The sequence below is a fragment of the Gambusia affinis genome, linkage group LG07, assembly GCF_019740435.1.
Source record: "Gambusia affinis linkage group LG07, SWU_Gaff_1.0, whole genome shotgun sequence".
NCBI lineage: Eukaryota > Metazoa > Chordata > Actinopteri > Cyprinodontiformes > Poeciliidae > Gambusia > Gambusia affinis.
Window position 1 is genome coordinate 1,988,726 of NC_057874.1, and position 21,218 is coordinate 2,009,943.

Below are 21,218 nucleotides of genomic sequence, written 5' to 3' on the forward strand. Positions count from 1 at the left end.
TCTGCGTTTCAAAATTTGGTATTGGTACGTTGAAAACAAACTATTTTGCAACTGCAGTATTTCCATTACGAAATAATTAAAATCACACGTGAATAACTGTATTCACCCTATAAGTTCTTTTAGAAAAAAAAAATAAAACATACTGCGCCATCATCTTCCTCCTTCCACTTCCTGTCGTCTTTTCCTCCAGTAAAAGACGACACACGATCTGGTTGTTGATCGTATGATTTAATAAAGTATTCCTATTGCAATTTTACAACATATACAATATTTGATACGGCTGAAAAATAAAACAAGAAGTTTTATCGAAAGACGTGTTTTGTTTTCCATCCATCCATTTTCTTCCTCTTATCCGGGTTGAGGTCGGGGTGACAGTTTCAGGAGGAAGGCCCAGACTATTTCATGAAGCACTTTTTTTTTCGTTATTCCAATTTGGACAATTTCAAAATCAATGGAAACACAATTGAAGTTAAACTAAACTTATCTTAGGACAACTAGAATTATCAAAATAAATTCCTGATAAATTATCTTTCACTATTGTAGCATTTAGCAAATAGAAATTACTTGTAAATATTTTCAAAATCAGGGGGTGAGCCCAATTATCAAATGTTAAATAATGGTTTCTTCTCTTCCACTTAGCAAATAATGTTCATTCTGCAGTATTTACATTTACATCATCTGTAATTCAGCCACAGACAGTTTGGGTTGACACTTCGTTATGGAACAGTCTCATCATATTTTATGTGAACTGATCTGGCTTATCCCTGCGACTGACTGGTGACCTGTCCAGGGTGACCCCGCCTCTCGCCCGGATAAACACCAGCAACTCTCCTGACCCCATTAGGGACAAGGGTGAACAGAAAATGGATGGATGGATGATCTGGCTTATTAAAACAGAGCAAATACCAACGATGAGGAGCTGAAGCCAGCTGATTTTTCTTTTGGCCAAACTTCTACACTTTGGTCTCGTCTGACTAAAGAACAGATGAAATCCAGGTGATGTTTGTTCCAAGAGTCTTGTGTTTATTCAGACACAGTGTTGCAAACCTGAGGTCTGCAGAGTAGCAACTGTTGGTGCCCATTGGTCTGGAGAGGGACAGAATGGGGCCCCAACATTCGTTCCCCAGCCAATCATTTACCAGGAGAAATTATTCATAACTGGAAAAAGATGGAAACCTTTCAGTGAATTCAGGTCAGAACAGAAATGTCTGACCAGAGCCAAGATGTCCTTCCCTTTTGGCACTGTGTTAGCAGCTCATATGTATTTGTTTTCTAAATCGTTAGGGGAAGGTCAGGGTGGAGTTAGTTTTCTCAATGTGTTTTGTGGGAAAAACAAAAAAACTATGGTACATTGCTGACCTTCACTGCTTGTTCAAATGTTCTGTCTTTTTGCAATGTGTTGTACCACAGATGAAGAAATTCAGGATTTCTTCAGTTTGTAATTGCAATTATCTCTGCAGGATTTTCCAGAACCTGGATGAGGCGTTGACTGAGACATGGCCTGTAACTCAACGCTTTCTGACTTCATGCAGGATTCCTCAGCTCCCAGCAGAACGTGTGCTAATCCTGCAGGTCATGACGAACCCTCGGGTTGCCTGCTGTTACTGGAAACACTTGCCACTTGTGCAATAGCGGGTTTTTTTAATAGTTTTTTTCAGTCGGTGCACATGAAAATGAAAGCATTATAAAGCAGCAAAACGAATCTATACATAGACTAAAAAAAAGATTGCTTTTTTTACGAGTTTGTCATCAGGCTGCAATGTGCTTGATTAACAAAGCTGGAACAAAAACCGGTGGAAGTCTATTACTTCCTTAAATTGTTTGAAATATAACATGCTTGCAGCTCTTCCCAAACTTGATCTTTGACCTCCTGAAACTTCAATCTTATAATTTTGTTGAGATTTTTTAGCTTATTCTTCAACATCTGCTACAACATGAGCATTAAAAGAAAGTCCAAAACACATTTGCTCTGGCAACAGCTGACGCAGGAGAGAAAATAAAAGTCTCAGTGATGATGATGGTGATGATGATGATGATGATGATGATGATGAAGATGGTGATGATGGATGTGTTAGGAATGAAGCCGGAGCAGCAGCAGAATGTTTTGTTCCAGGAGGTTGGACTGGTTTCAAATGGAGTTTCCCAACCGACTGTGAGCACAAAAACAACCTTGTAACATAATAAAAGACTCCAAACGCAGGAGCATATCAATGATTAACAACATCATTAAAAAGTAGATTTTTTTATTTATTCTTATTCAGAAAGAGGAAGCCAAATAGTCATAGTCAGAGTGACATATTTTAAGAGTTTTCTTCTCCTTTCTGTTTTTAATGATTATAGATCACAAGTAATAAAAAAAATCTAATTTAGGCTTCTTAGAAAATTAAACTGATAAAAATAAAAGCCATATTTTTTTATTGGTCACGTTTTCCATTGACAGATTCCCAAATATTATGTTTCACTGTGAGCAGCTAGATTCTTTAGCAACTAGAGAAACTAAAGAAATCTCATGTCATGGTTGTCTTACAGACCACAAAACCATGTATGTGCTGACTTGATAGTTGTCCAGCAGGCGGTTTCCATAACAACAGAAGCCCACTGAGGTTTAGATGCTTCCTGTTCACAAAGTTCTCTAATCCAGAATATAAATGAAAAGTTGAGTGAATGAAAAAACAATGTGGCTGAAAAAGTAGCAACAACCTGCAGCCTTGAGGGGATGGTGATAAAAAAACACACCCACACACACACACACATTTTTTTTCATTGGTTTTAATAGCTAACATTTTGAGAAATTTGGGGTTTTCACCAGCTACAAAAAAAACTTCATAATAATAAAAAACACTTTGAAATGTATCACTTTGTGTACCGGATGTCCTATTTGAACTAAATCATTGAAATAATAATATTCCAACTCACTTTTTTTTTTAAACTTAAGGGGAAATAATAAAATGTTTGAGGATGAGTCATCAATGTTCTACCAGGTCCTTCATCTCAAGTAAAAAAAAGTTGGCACTGGTTTATGCAGAATTATTTTTTTTTGCTCGTTCCAAAGCATGGTAGGTCTTTCTATTATTTTATCATTTATTCTTGGATTATATGTATTTGTTCACTTTGGGGTTGTTTAATGTAATTTGCATGTCAATTGTTTCACTATGATTTGCTTGTTTTGTATTGTAAAAATATACGTGAAAAACCTCAAAAAAATCATCCAAAGGTCACAGCTTCACAAACAAATGGCATGTCACAATTTTCTTCATTATACTTTAATATCTTGATATTCATTCAGGCACATTTTTGCACTCCTAACCTTGAACATGTGTTTGAAGTGTATAGAGGTGAAGAATGTACCGAGGCCGACTTCACACACATTGAAACCATGAGAGCGGTTTCACAAAGTAAGTTCACAGTTTTCAGTTCCTCTACTGTGATCCAGTTCACCAAACCAAACAAACAGAACTGAACAGGCAAAAAAGAGGAACTTTTTATAGTCCATTATGTTTTAATTTACTGGAAGTGCAGATTGAGAACAAAGAATAAAACACGTAAATTATCTGGAGAGAGAGAAATATGTAAACATTTACATGCCCAGATTTCAGACTTGCCTAAGCAGCGTTCAGATGAGCCAGAAAGAAAACCCGTGATTTCTTCAGGCCGGTGGGTGGATCCCTTCACAGGTTCAACTTCCTGCATCAGGGAGTATATTAGAGGCCATGTGTTGCTCTTCCTCTATCACTCAGGCTTGTAAACAGTCAGAGTGTCGGGGAAGGAAGAATCCTTTGCTGCTGCTGACCCACTGCTTCAGGTAAGACTCGTTTGTTTTTATTTGGATGACAGAGTGAAAAATGTTTATTTTTAGTCCAAAAACTTGAGCAATTTTCAACAAATCTTTTTCAACAAATGATGCTTTTTAAGCATTGTTGGCAACAATTGGTAAAGTATGTATAGATTGTGGCAAGATTCAACTTTACATTGAATTTATGTCACTATTTGTTTCTATGATAGAAACAGAAAGGATGTGGTTAATTATAATGCAGCTGAAAGAATCAGAAAACTTTTTAAATCTCATTTCAAGGACCAAGCAATAAGACAGAAGGATAAATATGCATAAAATAAATATACCTTTGTTTAATTTTCTAAATATAGCTGACAAAATTTATGTAACAGCAAATAATTAGAAAAATTACAAAATGAGTTCAACTTAAAAAAACGACTAAGGATAACAAAACACCACTTACTTAGTGAACGTGCAGATAACAGGACCGCCTACAAGAAACAACAGTAAATAAATAGAGAAATAAACCTCGGTTAGGTCAGCAAATCATAACTACAGAACAAAATTATACTGCAAAAAATAATTTAAAACAAACCATATTTTCAGTTATTTAAAAGGAGACATTTTTGGATGCTTTCCCCCAAAGCCAAGTGCCATCACTGCTGGATTCCTTCACTTCCTGGTGTCGCATCAAAAAACGTCCTCCTATCCCACAACCTATATTTTGCATCTCAGGAGGAAATGTAGATAAAATTAGAGTTTTTAGTAAAGCCATTTCCCAAATGTGTGCACCCATGACAATTTTCTGAAACAAATGTTAGAGAAAATTACAACTTTTTTTTTTAGGATAATGTATTGAAATAAATCCAAACACTTTCTTTATAGTTCCAGTACCAGAAATAAATAAATCCATATTACCTCTTAATAATGCAAACAATAAAAAACACATTCAACATGTCAGCAGCAACGCTCAGACTGCCCTATTAGCTTAGCATGAAGGGCTCAAGGGTCAAGATTTTAAGCTAACATACTAAAACCACAATTAGTTCTCTCTATTTCTTGCCCAATTCATATGACAAATGTTTGCATTTAAATGTTTTAGATAAACTAGAATTTAACTGTAAAAAACAGAAACCGACGACTTCCTCCTCATAGCTGGTAATGATCCAGTTGTTTGGTTCTGGGCGAGCTGAAGCAGGAGGACTTTAACTGACCGTTGGGTCTGAGGTCTCTGGTGGAACCGGGTCACTTGGACCAGCTTCTGTCTGCGTTTTAGAACACAATCTGCTCTAAAACATCCAGTCAGGAACGTGTTTCTGCTCTGATTCAAACATTCTTCATTTGAAGTGAACCAAGAGCGACTCGCAGCCTAATTTAATAACACTGAGTCTCAGGCTGGCTTAACGACGGTCATGTGGTTCTGTCCAGTGGAAAACAGGCATTTCTTTCAAATGCAAGAATGACCAACCATATGAGAACACTGCAGTTTTATTTACTTGCAGTTTATAAAATGCATTATTTCAGTAAAGTTCTGAATTTAGTGCAGCTGTTTGTCTGTGAAACGAAGTCATTCTGTTGTATCCACTCCTCTAAGCAAGGCAGGCTGGATTTATTTAATGAATATCCTTCACAAAGAGGGGGAGAGGATTTACTGTCTATCACTTGTTGTGAAAACTGTCTTGTCATGATAAGATTTTTGATTTATTCTTGTCATAATAAATCCAGTTTATGTTATAAAAAAAGCTTTTACTTTTTTCTCAACTGTTTGTTTCTCCAAGAGAGCATCAATAAATATAAGTAAACTTGAAAATATATAAGAAAACAGATTTCTTTCAGGATGTGGCGACATGAACCAAACATGAGTTCATATAGGAATGCTCTTCCTGTGTGTTTCCCAGAAGTCATGTCGGCTCTGTCCTTGTTGCTGGTCCTGCTGGCGGTTGCCTCCACCACCCTGAGCGTCAACCCGGGCGTGACGGTCAGGCTGACCGATAAAGGCCTCCAATACGGTAAGCTTTACAGCCAAAGCGTCTTAATGTGATAAGACTTCTCCCTTGTTTCTTTATCACAACCATCAATTCTGCTTTTCTTCGGTTTCCAGGGAAACAACTGGGCATCGCCGCCATGCAGGAGAAACTTAAATCTATCCAAATTCCAGATTTTTCTGGCTCAGAAAGGGTGTCTCCCATTGGCAAAGTCAAGTACAGTCTGACAAAGTAAGGCATTCTTCACCAACCACTCCGCATTTTGTGAAAAACCGAGACCAACTGTCCTGAAACCGTCTGTTCCAGCATACAGCTGGTGAACGTGGGGTTGCCGAGGTCTGCGGTGGCTCTGGTGCCGGGGACAGGGGTCAGGCTGACCATCGGAGACGCCTTCATGAATCTGCATGGAAACTGGAGGGTCAAGTACCTCAGAGTAATGTGAGTAAAGACCGTCTCAGACATGAAATGAAGCCCCTTCCTCCAGCGCTGACCCCTCTGTGGATTTCTCCCGAACAGAAAAGACAGCGGCTCTTTTGACGTGAATGTCAACGGACTCACAATCAGCACGAGTATCGTCGTGAAAAGTGACGCGACGGGTCGGCCGGTGGTCAGCAGTACCAACTGCGTAGCCAGTGTGGCCAGTGCCAAAGTCAAGTTCCACGGTGGAGCCAGGTAAAGGGGAAAACCGAGAGGGAACATTACTGCAAACTCGCGCTGCAGAACTCTTAACGTTCTGTTGTCTGTTTCAGCTGGCTCTACAATCTCTTCAGCAAGTTCATAAACAAGGCTCTACGAAACGCTCTGCAGAAACAGGTGAGGCTGAAGCAGCCAAGACGCTCATATCTACCATCACTTTCTGAATCCATGGAGGAACATTCATTCCCCTTAAACTCAAACCCAACGTTCAAAATTCAGATGACAGCTTATGTCACAGAGCAACACAAAGGATCGCAATATATTGAGTTGGATTAAAAGATTAATTTAATTTAAAAAAAGAAAGTTTAAACACACTATATGTTTGTACAACGTCACATTTATTCACTACTTTTGTTCTATCACATAAATCCTATTCAGATGCGGTTGAGGTTGTAGTCTGGTGAGATCTACATGTCGAGTTAAAATAAACGTTTAACAACCACTTTGATCAGGTTACGTTTTATCAGACTGATCCATTTTGTTTGACTCATCCAGCAGTAAACATCCCTTTTTGTCTTTAACTGATTTTTGAGGAACATCCTCCATTCACTTCCATTACCATCATATTTGCTTCCACATCAATCAGCTTTCTGTACCCATTCCACATCATTTCAAGGTTTTTCTTCTAATAAAAACTGACCGGGAAACTTCCAGGTCAACAATTAGGAAACTTGAACATGAAAAGCAAAGCAGCTGAAAGGTTTTCCACAAAACATTTTCACTACAGGAATGAGTGAAAGATTTAGTTACAAAAAATAGTTTTAAGTCAAAATTTTGACTTTTGAATAAAGTTCAATTTTATTTTATAATTGTACCATATATTAATAACAATCAAACCATTAATTCATAAACCAAACAATCTTAGCAATTTATAGCTCATAGTTCTGTAGAAATTGATTTTCAAACAGCTTTTTGTTGAGGAAGAATTGAGAATCATTATTCCTCTTCCTTCCTGTTGCAGATCTGTCCTCTGGTGGACAAGACAGTTACTGGTTTAAACCCTAAGCTGCAGACACTCAATGGTAAAGCATTTCCTTTTGCACTTAATGAAGATATATGTTTCTGTTCCAGAATGTTAGTTAACATCTCTTTGTGTTGTTGCAGTGCTGGCCAAGGTGGACAAATATGCAGAGATTGAATATTCCATGGTGTCATCTCCGGTTATTTCACAATCGACTCTTGATCTGAACTTGAAGGTAAAGAATTGTGAATGACGGGGCATTTTTAAAACCTTAATTATACGCTTTTTTTAAAATCCAAGATCACTTATTTTTTATTTCTGTTTATAGGGTCAGTTCTACAACATTGGGAAGCACCAGGAGCCTCCGTTCACCCCCGCAGCCTTTTCCCTGCCGTCCCAGAACAACAACATGGTGTACATGGCCCTGTCCGCCTTCACCGCCAACTCTGCAGGTTTCGTGTACAACAAAGCTGGAGTCCTCAGCCTGTACATCACAGACGACATGGTGCGCCACTGTTCGCTCTTCTATGGCCTCAAAGTCCACAAAATCCCACTTGTGTAACAACATTCCTTGCTCCGTCCCAAACAGGTCCCCAAAGGCTCTCCGTTCCGACTCAACACCAAAACGTTCGGAGTCTTCATCCCGCAGGTGAGGAGCGTTTCAAGGATTTAATGAGGAACGCAATTGTCAATGGCATGCACTGCATCGTGGATCTGTTTCTGTTTTGTCAGATTGCAAAGCAGTATCCAGGTCTGATGATGAAGCTGCTGCTGAGGGCTGAGAACAGTCCCACCATCACTTTCCAGCCCAAAAATGCAACCGCTGTGGCCACTGCCACGGTGACGGCGTACGCCATCCAATCCAACGGCACACTTTCCCCTCTTTTCATCCTGAACTTGGTACGTCACACTACAAGATGAAAAGTCATTGATTGGAAGGAAAAAGAAAAAACGTAAACATTTCTGACGTTTTCTCGGTAGGAGAGCAGCGTGAGCGCCGACGTGTACGTCAGAGGACTGAACATTGCCGGACGCCTCACTCTCAACCAGTGAGTTGCTCAAAGATGACGGGAAATGCTCCTTTAAGCTCTCTGAAAGGATGTTCAATCAGTTCTAACTTTGTTTTAACTTATGTAGGCTAAAACTGTCTGTAGGAACCAGTTATGTGGGGCAGTTTCAGGTAAGATCTCTATTTCTGATGAGTCTCTGTAAGGACCCTCTAGTCAAACTCAAGCTGAAATTCAGCCTTTGGATTACAGGTCGGCGTCCTTGACAGTGTGCTCCGAATGGTCCTCAAAGTGGTAGTGATACCCATAGTCAATGGTAAGTTTCTCAAGTTGGCTGTTTGAATTTTCTCTAAAAAAGGTTCCAAATAATTGTTACTCCAAAATAACTCTGAAACCCTTCACTCACATTGTTTTCAAATGCTAAGCAATGTGTATGAAAATATATTCCTCTGATAGATTACATCTTAAACACATAGAGATTTCTTCTCTGTTTCTTCTAGACGACACTCAAACATCCCACGAGGTGTCGCAGTTTTACAGTTACAGTCTCTGGCTTAAACAGAAAATATCTTGGTTAAATAATCTAATTATCACTCATTTCATACCTTTTTAAAACAAGAAAGCGGTTTGTTTTGCGCTATGTCACGATAATACAAGTAAGCTGCTGCTGGTCATGCCCTCCAAACTCGGTGTTTACATTCGCACCTCAGACTCGTGAAAATGGCTACAAACAGTGGTACAACAGTACATCTTTGACCCCGAAGCAAACCAAGAAACACAATAATTAAGCACAAAAAAATGAAGTTTTTTTTTCACAAATGCAATCTTTTTTAAAGTATATATTTATAATGAGATAATTTATTATTTTTTTTAAGAGTGGCGGAAATGGGTTTCCATAATAAGTGTCAGTAACACCCAAATGTCCGTTATGTTTGTTTTTGTTTTTTAAACTGCCTCTTCTCAATGTAGACTATCGCTTTCTGTTTACTACAATTCCAACAGTAAACGCACAGATATTGTGGGTAACGTAACATCAGACAGACTAGCCGAAGCTATTGTTCAGTAAATACCAAACAACACGAAACACACAAAGACATCAATATTCTTACATTGCCATCATCTGCTGATTTGTGATGAAAGTTGGTTTTTAATGAATTGACATGTTATATAAGGATTTCCATACATGACATGAACAACTCAGTGGTTGTATTTATATGAATAACTGTCTTGAAGATGAAAGGTTTGTGATTTGATTTGTACCCAACCTGATTTTTGTTTTACAGTTCAACTCGATAAGGGTTACCCACTTCCTGCAATCGGAAAAATGAACCTTGTGAACCCCCAGCTTCAAATAATGAAGGTTAGAGACGTGATCATTTCTGTTCTGACTTTTGCAGTGATCAGAATCAGATTCTACATGAAACTGATAAAACCCATTGATTTCTGATAAACCTTTTTTTTCTGTTTTACTTGCAGGATTACATGCTGATCGGGACAGATGTTAACTTCACAGGGTGAACTGCAAAGATCTAAAAACTGGAAGAATACACTGGGTTTTTTTTTTTCTTTTTTTTTATACCGTTGTCAAACATTTTCATTTTTGAAATGTTTTTTTTTTTACATTTGCTTGATTTTTTTTTTTTTTTTTTTTTTTTTTCTCAAAAACTGTAGATGAGATGTGTGTGGAACTGGTGCCCTCTATTATTCCTTTTCAGGAATAGTTCACTCCTTCCAAAGCAGATTGCAGCCCCTTTCAGCTAATGACTTTAGCTAAATTCTGTTTGAAAGTTTCTATCTTAGTGAAATGATTCTGTGAATGTGCAGATCTGAACAGTTCTCCTGCAGAATCTCCTTACAGCACAGTTTGGTCTCAAACTCCAGTCCTCCAGTCGCTGTCCTGCAGTTTTTAGATGTGCCACAGGTACAAAATACTGGAATGAAATGACTTGATTACTTCCTCCTTGTGTAGATCAGTTCTCCAGAGCCTTAATGACCTAATTAATCTATTCAGGTTTGGTGCAGCAGAGGAACATGTAAAAGTTGCAGGACAGCGGCCCTTGGGGACTGGAGCCTTATGGTGTCACTGCAACCAATCAATCAAATTCATTGAGGGGGGAAAAAATAGAAACCAGACAGGCAATAGTTGAACAATTATTTATCATAATAAATAACTGAATTTTAGTCAAATAAATACAACTATTCTTGACAATAAAGGCATATAAAGTTGAACATTAAATAGTGGCTCTTAGCATCACTTGTATCCATCACAGCTGGGGGTCGTTGTTGATTTCAGGGAGCTGTGACTGAGGGCCCGGCCCCTCAGGCTCTGGGAGCCGGCTGACAGGATCTACACAGACAGAAGACGTCAGACTGAATGTAGCAGAAACCAAACTACCGACATGTCAGGTTATCCAGCTGTACAAATGTACAAATACTTCTACTCAAATTGTTATTTTTTATTGTACATTTCAATAGGAAAATGACATTCAAGAATTTAATTCTGGGATTTTTTCTTACTGTGAAAACTATGATGTCAAACTACTGACAAAAAACTTGTAATCATTGTATCTCATGTTCAATGTGGAATTGATTAAATTGGTTCTAATAAATGTTTGTCATCATCTTAACTTGAATTTTTATTTTTTTATTGTGGGAGCACTTTATTATGACCACTGAGTAACACTGCTTATCCCCTATGTTAGTGGGTGGGATGTATTAGACAGCAAATGAACATTTTCTCTACAAAGTTTATGTGTTGGGATCAGGAATCAAGAATTTGAACAAGTTTGACTAATTTTAAAGGTTACCCTTACAGCATCTCTAATACTGCAGTTATTGTAAAATGTTGAAGTGGTCACATCTACCATAATAGTCCAAAGCTTATAGATAAGATTGGGAATGAAGGCCAACCTGATAAACTAATGTAGGACAAATTACTGAAAAAGATAAAGCTACTTCTAACACAAATACTTCAGTTTGAGCTGCACAGCTGCAGATCAGTCAGTGCAGAAACAGTTCCCTATTGGCTGTGGCTTCCAGCAGAATAATGCTCCATACCACAAAGAAAAAAAGGCTTCAATGGTTTGAAGGCAGCCAGGACTTGGAGGTGTTGACTTGACCTCTACATTCTGACCAGAGTCCAATCGAATGTCTCTGGGATGTGCTGGATAAACGAGTCCAATCCATGGAAATCCTTCCTCACAATTTACAAGACAAACTCCAGTCCTGAAGCTTTCAGATACCTCTATTCTTCAGCACACCTGGCTCTGATATTGACAGCACTATGTAGTATAGAGATGGACTTCATGCAAGTGAGGCATTTTCTCCATTGACTTCAAGAGTGTAGGACAAGGGAGACATCTACAAGTTGCAGGACTCTGGTCCTCGAGGAATACAGTTTGTGACCACTGACTTAAAATGTCCACTGCCGATGTTTTGGCATCAAACAGTACAGCTCAACTTCAGAGGCCTAGAGGAATCCATGCCTCAACAACTCAGGGTTGTTTTGGTAGCAAAGGGGAACCAAAGCCCTATTGGGGCCAGTTCATGGATAACGCCCTCCATAACGTAGTGAGATCTCTCCATTGGCAAATCTCATCTAACAATGTCTGTTTCGCTTTTGGCTATGTTGGGTGTGTGTCCATCAGCGGTGTGTTCATCACTGTGTGGGTGTGAATAAGGGCTGGAATGCTGGAACGTGGTGGATCCAGAGCGTGCAGTAGGTGGGATCAACACTCTGTTGATATCATTTTGCATTATTTTGTTTTTCTTTCTACCTTTATTTAACCATGATAAAACTCCTGGAGATCAAAGATCTTTTTTTTACAAGAGTGTCCTGACAACAATACACCCTTTAGTGGCTAGTTTCTCTGAAACCTGTCAGTATATATGTTCATTCCAGTTGACAATGCATGTGGTCTTACTTGACAGAAGGTTTGGACCTCAAGGTTTGACCATGGAATTACCAATTTGCTTCTTGTTCTCTACTACAGACTTCTCACAAAGGAAACTGTATGTTTTTAAAGGTTTTATTGGCTCTATGTCTTCTAAAATCATTTGCTAAATAAGCTTGGTTGTATGTTGAACCTAAATGAAACTGTGTTGAGTTTCTGAACAGATTCCAGTTATATGTGGGGATGAAAGCTAACCCATCCTACCTTCACCAGGACATAGTCTCCCCCATGGATCGGTGCGGTGTTGGACACAGAAGCTTGAATGGCAACATCTTCTTTGGGGAAAATCACTTTCATGTTCCCATCAGTTCTCCCACACAGATCCTCGGCAGATCTTTTACTTTCCTTAATAAAAATGGAGAGCAGAGTTGAGCGGCGTTGCCTGGTAACAGGTTAAAGTAACCCTGCACAGATACACGACTTTTGCTGTTGCACACAATGAGGCGTATTAGAAATGTCAATATATTCTTTTCTGAAAGAGATAATCCAGATCACATTTCCCCATCCCTGAATTCAGCTCAACTGAGGATGTATCCCAAAACCATTTGCAGTCATAAAATAGAAACCATCCTGTTTTCAGGTTCATCTTACTGTGAACCCTTCAGTTTTAAATCCACATGTGCAATGTGATTGTAGTTTCTCAGATTTTATCACGATCCAACCACAAACTGAATATCGTCACCTTCCAAAACAATGACCTAAGTCATTCTTTGCCAAAACTGATTTTGGCAAAGAAAAAAAAAGGAAAAAAAGAAAACCTCTCTCTCCCTTTTTCTTTCCAAAACATGTTAAAATCACATTTGGCAAAAAATAATTTAGGTCATTATTTTAGGAAGGTACTGTATTTTAATCTTGTTATGCAACAGACCAACACAATATAATAACTGCAAGGTGGAATTAAAACTAGACGGGTGTTCTAACAAATAATGTTAAAAGTGTGACATACATTTTATTGAGCCTTCTTCATTTTCTAAAATACATATAAAATGCAACAAAGATTTGGATTTTACTGACAACAAAATGAAAACTGTCAAGGGGTGTTAAACAGGGTGGGGAATCAAAAATAGATGATCAAGGCCACCGAGTCTCACCCTGATCAGATATGTAAAAAGTTTCTGACTTTTTCATGCGGTCAGTGAAGTACTCACTCCCTCCACCAGCACCAGCTGTGTGCTGCCAACGACGGCGGCGTTCACTCTCTCTGCTTCCTCTCTGAAAACACTGATGCACTCCTGTAGCCGGCGCTGCTTCACCTGCGGCGCCACGTCGTCCTGCAGCCGATGGAAGGCGTGCGTCTTCTGAAAGAGAGCAGGACGAAAGAGTAAATACCACAAAGCACCAACGACACTGCAGCGGTTCAGCAGGAGCTTACCTTTCGCATGCTGTAGGCAAACAGGAAGCCCACGTTGAAGCCCACCTCTCTGATCAGGGAGAGAGTTTGCTGATGGTCGTCATCTGTTTCACCGCAGAAGCCTGAGATGAAGTCGCTGCTGAGACTCACGTCTGACGCACAAGAATGAAGATCAGCAGTCAATTGGATTTATTTATTTTTTAAAAAACAAACAAACAAAAAAAAAAGCTATGAAGCCAACGCCACAGTGCTGATTAAAGGTTCCATGTGATTTCTGAGGAACTCAGAAAAACAGCCTGAAGTTGTATTAAGTGTATTCAAATATGTTGGGCACATTAACCCCTAATGCGCCAATAGCAGAGCTAATTTTTAACTAAGCACTTTACCTAACATTTTGCACACCTAGCTTCCCCAAAGTTAATTGTTCCTGAAAACTTCTAAAACATTAATTTACTTGGCTGTTTTGTAAATAACATCTGCACTGACGTTTTGTTTATTGACGTGAAGAATGTTTTAGGAAGTTAGACGTTAATGTTCCTGCTCTTCTTTTGAAGAGTGAAGGCTGTTGACGCAATCGTTCTGTTTCCCTCCAATAACTTTATCTCTAAAGTTTTATAGAACATGTCAACTATAATGTCAAAATTACGTTGGTGCTCGAGTCTTTCAAGGGCTGACATCATTTGAAGTTAAGTTAACGCTTTAGCATCAGTTTTAACTCAATACCGCTTTAGCGTTATCAGATTAGTAGTTTGGGTTTAGTGTAACTATCTTTATAGTTATTTTTACAAGTTAAAAAAACAAAAAAACAACAAAAACAACACCTGTGTAATTCCTTGTGCACTTTGAGGAGAATGTCAGACCATAAAACATCTTTAAACTCCTTTGAAGCAGCAGCGTCTGTGCAGCTGGAAGCTGGAATCTGTCGTTTCATGGTTGTAGAGTGTGAGGGCTACAGCAGCACAGTCTGTATTTCACTTTAGTACTTCTTTTTCTTTTCATTCGTTTTCTAAAAGTGCATGAACGCTGATGTCTCTTGCCTTCTCATTGGCTGAGTCAGCAGTAAACGACGCTCCCTGATGGGTGCAGGGTCGGCCTCCTGCAGCGAAGGCGTCGGAACGCATTATACAACTTTAACTGCAATTCAACATTTTCGTGAGAACAACAGAGTCCTATTTATGTAAAGCAGCATAAAGCACAGGTCAGATGTTTGTATGCAGGCATCATCAGAATAAACTTCATAATAATTTGACATTTTTAATGGTTGGCTTGAAGGTAACTGTTTGAGACGTCCAGCAGGACAATGACCCCAAACACATCAAACTGGGTTATAAATGGAATTTCTGTACAGTTATGGTCAGATTCCCATAAGACAAACATCTCATATAGTGATACGAAGTGACAGAAGATAAATTAAAGTGGTTCTAGTTGCTTACCTGGGATGATTTGCTTTATATTGTCCACTAGATCAAGGTAGGCCTCTCTTGTGTAACTGGACAGAAAAAGTATAAAAAGATTTCATAAAACAAAATCCTTCAGCTGTTATTTTAAAATGGCTACCCCTGCCACCATAACAAATTTTGACAGACGATACATTGTCCCAGAAGTTATCGCAATAAACGATGATATTTCTGATTTGAGATCATATAATGATAATGGCAACATAATACAAGAACATATTCTCAAATTCTAATAAACATTTAAACCTAATGACAGAAAAAACGATTAAAATGAATTATGAATTCTTGGTAAACAACATTGTTCTTCAAAAAAGGGCTAGTTGAGACAAAGGACTTTTGTCATCCTATTTTTTTGGTTAAAAAAAAAGAGAGAGAAATGATAAATCATACAAATGGAATCATAGAGTTAGTTTCAATTCATCATGCAATTAACTGATGTATTGTCTATTATAACAGGCCTACAAATGGCGGCAGTGGTTTCCTACCCCCGGCGCATGGCCTTCAGGACCTGGTTGCTCCCGCTCTGAGCCGGAAGGTGGATCTGCTTACAAACGTTCTGTCGCTCAGCAATCAGCTGCAGAACCTGGAGGAACCCATCATACACCAGAACTCACCATCCGTGGGTTAAACAGCAACAGCTCAACAAACTGTATTATTTTCTCTAGTGGAACTTTGTGTTTGACAAGAAATCAACGGGAACACATTACCATCCAGAGAGAACCTGACATACCTCATCAGGAAAATCCTTGGGGTGAGGGGAAGTGAACCTTATCCTCATGTCGGGGTCAATGCGCGACACGAGGTCGAGCAGGTCGGAGAAGCGCAGGCCTCCCTGTTTGGCTCGGTAGACGGTGCTGAAGCCGCGGCTCAGCTTGGTCCGCTCCGAGCCGCAGAACTGAACCTCTGACGTGTCCCTGTAGCTGTTCACATTCTGACCCAGCAGAGTCACCTCCTTCACACCCTGGCACACACACACACACACACACACGCCCACACACACACACACACACACACACACACACACAAGTTGGGATATGAGTGCTGATCCTGAAGGTTTTTTACATGATCATGTGTTGTAATTGATGTAGTATACCTTTGGTGTTTTTTTGTGTAATTTATGATGTTGTTGTGAATTTTTCTAAGTAAATAAGTGTTCTTTATGTGTGTGGTTTCATTTACCACAAAACGAAGATAAATGCAGAAACTCTATGTGTACATTAGAAATAACTTATGTTTTATTTTAGAGTTATATATTTTCTCTGTCAAAATGTTGCCCTAAAGATTGTTTTAAAATCTCAATCTGCATCAGCTGCCAATGCTTGCAGCCCAGAGTTGTTCTATTCTGGAACTGTGGTCTGGGGGCCCACAAGATCGTTCATCATCATTTGAACAGCCCTTACTTAGACGTTACCCTCTCTTTGAAAGGCAGCTTATGTCTCTTTATTAAACAGGGACCAAGTTTTTCACATATTTTATTGTTTTACTCCGCACTCCAATAGGTTCCTGTTTTGCTGTTTTTATAAATATATCAAAAGTTACATAATGTTTGGGTGTTTAACACAGCTGATCCAGTAACTTTTTAAAATTTAGATTTGTGATTCTTTTTCAAATTTGGAATATTATAAAAAACTGAGCCCTTCGTTTAAAGGAAAGAGCCTCAGGATAAAAGATAAAACTGGTGTTAAGGAAAATGGCTGCTTATCAGTTAATCATTACTTTATTGATTTCTGGAGTCTGTTGGTGGTTCTTGGCAGCAGAGTAACCTGTAACATAGTTACTTGATTGTGTTATAAATTGACACTATGTGGCTGGAAATCACATAATAATACCCCTTTAATACTTCTTCAGGATGCGCAGACACTCTGATACAGGTTGCATACTTGTGACAGAAGTTGCGTGTGGTTGAAGTGAGGGAGAAGCAGCAATGGAGTGGAGGAGGACGACTCCAACAGCAGGAGCTTTAGAAGAGGACTGAGCAGGGCTGGTTGATTTGGGTGTTGGGTCGTGATTTACCTGGTCAGAGAGCATCTGAACCTCTTCCAGAATGGAGCTGATGGGACGGCTCCTCTCTCTACCTCTGGTGAAGGGAACAATGCAGTAACTGCACATGTTGTCACAGCCTCGCATGATGGAGCTGCCAGCAACAAAACAGGAAGAAAAAAAAACGTTAAGAACTGATCCGGGTGATCAGTACTGACAAGATAGAGAAGCAACCTACACAAAAGCACTGCGGCCCTGACTGGCATGCTGGACGGGCATGATGTCTGCGTAGGTCTCCTCTAGAGACAGCAGCACGTTGCTCGCCTGCTGACCTCCGGCGGCGGCGGCTAGAAGTCGAGGAAGGTCTCTGTAGGCGTCGGGGCCGGCCAGGACGTCCACCAGCTTCTCCCGCTCCAACAGCTCAGTCTTCAGCCTCTCAGCCATGCAGCCTGGACAAACACAGCTGTCTGAATATTACTGCAGCATCTGAGAGCCGAACAGATGTGTACGTTATGTTACCCAAGATGCCTATTTTCATTGGCGAGTTGGTCTTTAACCGTTTCTTCTTCATGGCTGTCAGTTGTTGGAGTCTGTTCCAAATGGTTTGTTCGGCCTTTTCTCTAGAGAAAGAGTTTCGTCACTTCTGTTAATCTGACCATGAAGTCGTATATTTGTACAATGGGAACAAATAAAAAGCTTTTCAAAATAGAGTACAGTGGACCCCTAAGTTTGTGGTTCAGCGACTGCAGAAGTTTCTGTGGAAAGCAACTTCAAATTACTGGTGGAAAATTTGCTTGTTTGCATTTCTGTGTGTTGAGTTTATCTAAGACAATGTAAAGAAAATACAGCTAAGGAAGCTGAAATGCCTTGACGCAATGCTAGTTGACACTCTATTTCTGGGCATTTGCAAAGCAGCCAATCCAGGAATGCCATTTATTTCCCTTAACGCCAGTTGGATGTTAGCTTCTGTGGCAGAGCTAAGGCGGTTTCCACTGTACAGACTCGTCCATAGTGAGGTATATTTGGTGTTAAAATGAAGCCTGTTGGTTAGGTTTCTTTTGGCAGATTAAGAAAACTGGATTGGATTCCTGGATTGTACCCAGAACCGAACTTTCACTGAAAGAACCTGCTTCATCCCTCCACTGCAAACGCAAACAAGGAAACAATTCAACAACTCAAACCACTGAACAGAAAACAAGGTGAACTAAAAAGACATTTCAATGACTACAAAAATTTAATGAAACACTGAATTCAACAGGACTAAGGTTTACATGTTGACATTATGCCAGCTTGTTATTAATAGTTTGGTTAAATTGTATTGTATTTTGACTTATTTCTACAAAACAATTATTATTCTTGCTCATCTCCTGCCTCCAGTCATTGTATTCTATTGTATTCCTTTTGAACCTGGTGACTGGTCAATACTTGTGACTTATTGTAGACGACTTAACATGACTTTTACCTTATTAAAACAATTGAAATGGGCGTTTTTAGTGGTCTCAAGTATTTGCAGATTTTAGCAATTTGTGGGCGGCTGTGGTCTGTGACTCCTGCAAATCCCAGGGGTCCACTATACTATATGTACCTGAATGAGCTCACCTGATAGAGCAGGTCACCAGGAGGACAACATCTGCCTAGAAGAGAAAAATCAACACTAACTAAACAGTGAAAAAACATTGTGTTTCATCTCCACTCTAATTTCCACTCCTTATTGGTTTGTGTCTCACATTTGTCTCACACACACACACGTTTTCTGAAAACATGTTCCTTTAGAGTTTCAATGCTCTAAAGGAAGATGGATAAATTGTTATATTTTCATATAACATCGTTATTGCCTTGTGTAGCTAGTTAGCAACGTCACTGAGAAAAGCTAGCAAAAACTATTAGTACTAACATCAGGGTGATCAGCTGTCCCACTACAACGTACTTCAACCTTTTTGTCCTGCATTTTGACTGGTCCAGACTGCATGACTGACACCTGCTGATGTCCGGGTTTGAGTCAAGTTGTTGATGATATCGATTTGCTACTGTTTAAAACAAACCTTGCATCTCCAAAGAATTGAACTTTTCGGGAAATGAAAGAAACATCTTCCTTCTATATAAACTCATGCAGTTTGGTCAAAATAATAAGGAAACCTGAGAACCATGTGAAGGATGATTAGTAAAGTTGATTTTCAAAAGAAAAAAAGCAAAGGTTTGAGATTTCAAGTTTTTTTTTCCTCTGCAGAAACAATGTATAAAATGCTTTATGTGCCAAACTGTGCATATGTGGGATGAAGCTTTTTCTTAAACAGATACCTCTTTTAACCATTTCTGACCAGGAAATTAGAACAAACTGTGTAATCATGATCTGGCTATACTTCTGGAAGTTTATTTCATGGAAAGACTTAGAACGTAATAATAAATACCTGTTTCAAATCAACTGTCCGTTGATAGCCTTTCTTCTGCAGTATGGACCAGGCTATTTCTGTGTCATTTACATTCATCTGGCATCCATAAGTTTCAAAATACACTGAAATGAGGTAAGCCATCATTACACAGACTCCAAAACCACTGAATGTAAAGCTGGCGGAAGCTGTCAGTCGTGCCACCAACCTTTCCTTGTGTCCCCCAGCAGCCCCAAGTCCTCAGAAAGATAATGTTCGTCGCTGTGTTCGCAATTTACAGCCAGAGTCACTGAAGGAGATTTAATAAAGTCCTGAAAACGCGGACCGGAAGCTACTCGTCTCCTGAAGCTGTCGGAGACAACTTTCTTCTCTCCTGAGCTGGCTCTGGCTGCATTTGAACAGTTTCTGGGTTTGGAGAGCCACCTGAGAGGAGCCCAGTGTTTGGAGACGCAAAGGAAGGGCTTTACAGTCCTCATGCTTGTTTAAGAGCTTCCTGTGAAATAAAACTCAGTGGTTTTAGTTTATTCAGCACCACGAAGAGCTGATATCCGCAAGTTTTTAACTTCTATGTCTTAAGTTACAAAAATAAAGGGGTGAAGCAAGCTGTGTAAATGTCATTTAAGCTCCCGACGTAACGTGCAGCCGAAGATGTTTCCACAGCAAGAGGAGTCACTTCCTGTTCCGAAAAATCGGTGTCACAAAACTGTTCAACAGTCTAAATTATAAAATGCCATCGTACGATAATAACGGTGGCCACTGTGAAAGGGGGGCGCAAACTCTACACCTTAAGGTACAAGTAGAATGTTGATAAAGGATTTTTGCGTTTGAATCAGCCTATATTCACCTACAAGAGTACAAGACATATGACAACTATTGTTATTGGTAAACAAGAGGAAATTGGTCGGCTTAACGCGAATTTTTACAAACGTTATCAAATTTGGTAAATTTTCTGAAGAGTGGGGGGACAAAATTCCAACTAGTTTGGAGTGTATTAGGTCTTGCAACGATAACCTGTGACGATGAAATAGCGGAAGACGGAGAATCCTCTTGCATCCTGAGTGCTGAACCCACCTGCAGTACGTCTATATTTGTAGTCCGTCTCTAAAATGTCCCACCTAACAAGGTTCCTGATAACTTGATAGGGAATTTAACTGAAGTTGTGTTTTATTTAAATTAATTTCTACATACCCGGAAAAGGGTTCTGACGTTTTGCAATTGCATTATATTTGTACAGCTACACAATTTACTTATTTAAATGCACTGTCATTTTTGGTAATATTTCTGTTTTTATTATCTGTCGGAATAAGTGCTTTTTGACAGTGTTTTTGTACTGGACAGTTGTTTCATCTCTAAGAATGTACCTGTGGATGATACCTTAGGTACAGAATTCTTGGAAAGACCCCCCACTACATCATTTTGATATAAAAGTTGCTAACATCCCAAAAGAAAAGAATGTTTGCCCACAGAAACTGTCAAAAACAAAATCTGCAAGAACAGAATGATCTAATTTTGTTCTTACAGCCCTGGAAGAGGGAACAGATTTGTTACTGCAGAGTTTTCATTGACCCTTATTTTCCTACCATATGAGTCAAACATGAACAAAACCAGCCGAGGGTCCATTTATTCCAACTGGACTGGATTAAGGGTTTGACCTGGCATTCTGGGTTAG

At 39.3% G+C, this 21,218-nt stretch overlaps 2 protein-coding genes across 4 annotated transcripts; one reads left to right on the forward strand and one right to left on the reverse strand.

Annotated features, from left to right (window-relative positions):
* Positions 1–3,597: 3,597 nt before the first annotated feature.
* On the forward strand, positions 3,598–11,048 carry LOC122834067 (bactericidal permeability-increasing protein-like). The gene is made up of 16 exons (XM_044122174.1): positions 3,598–3,802; positions 5,671–5,781; positions 5,874–5,988; positions 6,064–6,195; positions 6,274–6,429; positions 6,507–6,570; positions 7,415–7,475; positions 7,558–7,649; positions 7,743–7,919; positions 8,004–8,063; positions 8,147–8,314; positions 8,396–8,463; positions 8,552–8,594; positions 8,674–8,737; positions 9,705–9,781; positions 9,898–11,048. Exons 2-16 carry the CDS (start codon positions 5,676–5,678, stop codon positions 9,937–9,939), a joined length of 1,425 nt encoding a protein of 474 aa, XP_043978109.1. The 5' UTR covers positions 3,598–3,802; positions 5,671–5,675; the 3' UTR covers positions 9,940–11,048.
* On the reverse strand, positions 10,085–20,667 carry cdk5rap1 (CDK5 regulatory subunit associated protein 1). 3 transcript variants are annotated; one of them, XM_044122172.1, is made up of 14 exons: positions 20,621–20,667; positions 19,758–20,042; positions 19,571–19,674; positions 18,762–18,796; positions 17,682–17,782; positions 17,401–17,611; positions 17,196–17,316; positions 15,913–16,143; positions 15,668–15,765; positions 15,159–15,214; positions 13,747–13,877; positions 13,523–13,672; positions 12,579–12,719; positions 10,085–10,768 (listed from the first exon to the last, which is right to left on the reverse strand). In XM_044122172.1, the coding sequence occupies exons 2-14, from the start codon at positions 20,023–20,025 to the stop codon at positions 10,673–10,675; spliced, it is 1,743 nt and encodes a 580-aa protein (XP_043978107.1). In that variant the 5' UTR covers positions 20,026–20,042; positions 20,621–20,667; the 3' UTR covers positions 10,085–10,672. The 3 variants fall into 3 exon arrangements, with proteins under 3 accessions (XP_043978107.1, XP_043978105.1, XP_043978108.1); XM_044122170.1 differs by having other exon boundaries at positions 20,561–20,642; XM_044122173.1 differs by lacking the exon at positions 20,621–20,667 and having other exon boundaries at positions 19,758–20,609.
* Between the last annotated feature and the right edge of the window lie 551 nt (positions 20,668–21,218).

What these genes read in the sequence shown, in the direction of transcription:
- LOC122834067 (XM_044122174.1), top strand. Translation starts at nt 5,676, where the DNA reads ATGTCGGCTCTGTCCTTGTTGCTGGTCCTGCTGGCGGTTGCCTCCACC. An exon ending in GTCAAGTACCTCAGAGTAAT is followed by an intron (nt 6,196 to 6,273) that starts GTGAGTAAAGAC and finishes TCTCCCGAACAG; the next exon opens with AAAAGACAGCGGCTCTTTTG. An exon ending in CTCTTGATCTGAACTTGAAG is followed by an intron (nt 7,650 to 7,742) that starts GTAAAGAATTGT and finishes TTCTGTTTATAG; the next exon opens with GGTCAGTTCTACAACATTGG.
- cdk5rap1 (XM_044122172.1), bottom strand. Translation starts at nt 20,025, where the DNA reads ATGAGGACTGTAAAGCCCTTCCTTTGCGTCTCCAAACACTGGGCTCCT. An exon ending in TTCAGATGCTCTCTGACCAG is followed by an intron (nt 16,144 to 17,195) that starts GTAAATCACGAC and finishes TGTGTGTGCCAG; the next exon opens with GGTGTGAAGGAGGTGACTCT. An exon ending in TATAAAGCAAATCATCCCAG is followed by an intron (nt 13,878 to 15,158) that starts GTAAGCAACTAG and finishes CTTGTGCGTCAG; the next exon opens with ACGTGAGTCTCAGCAGCGAC.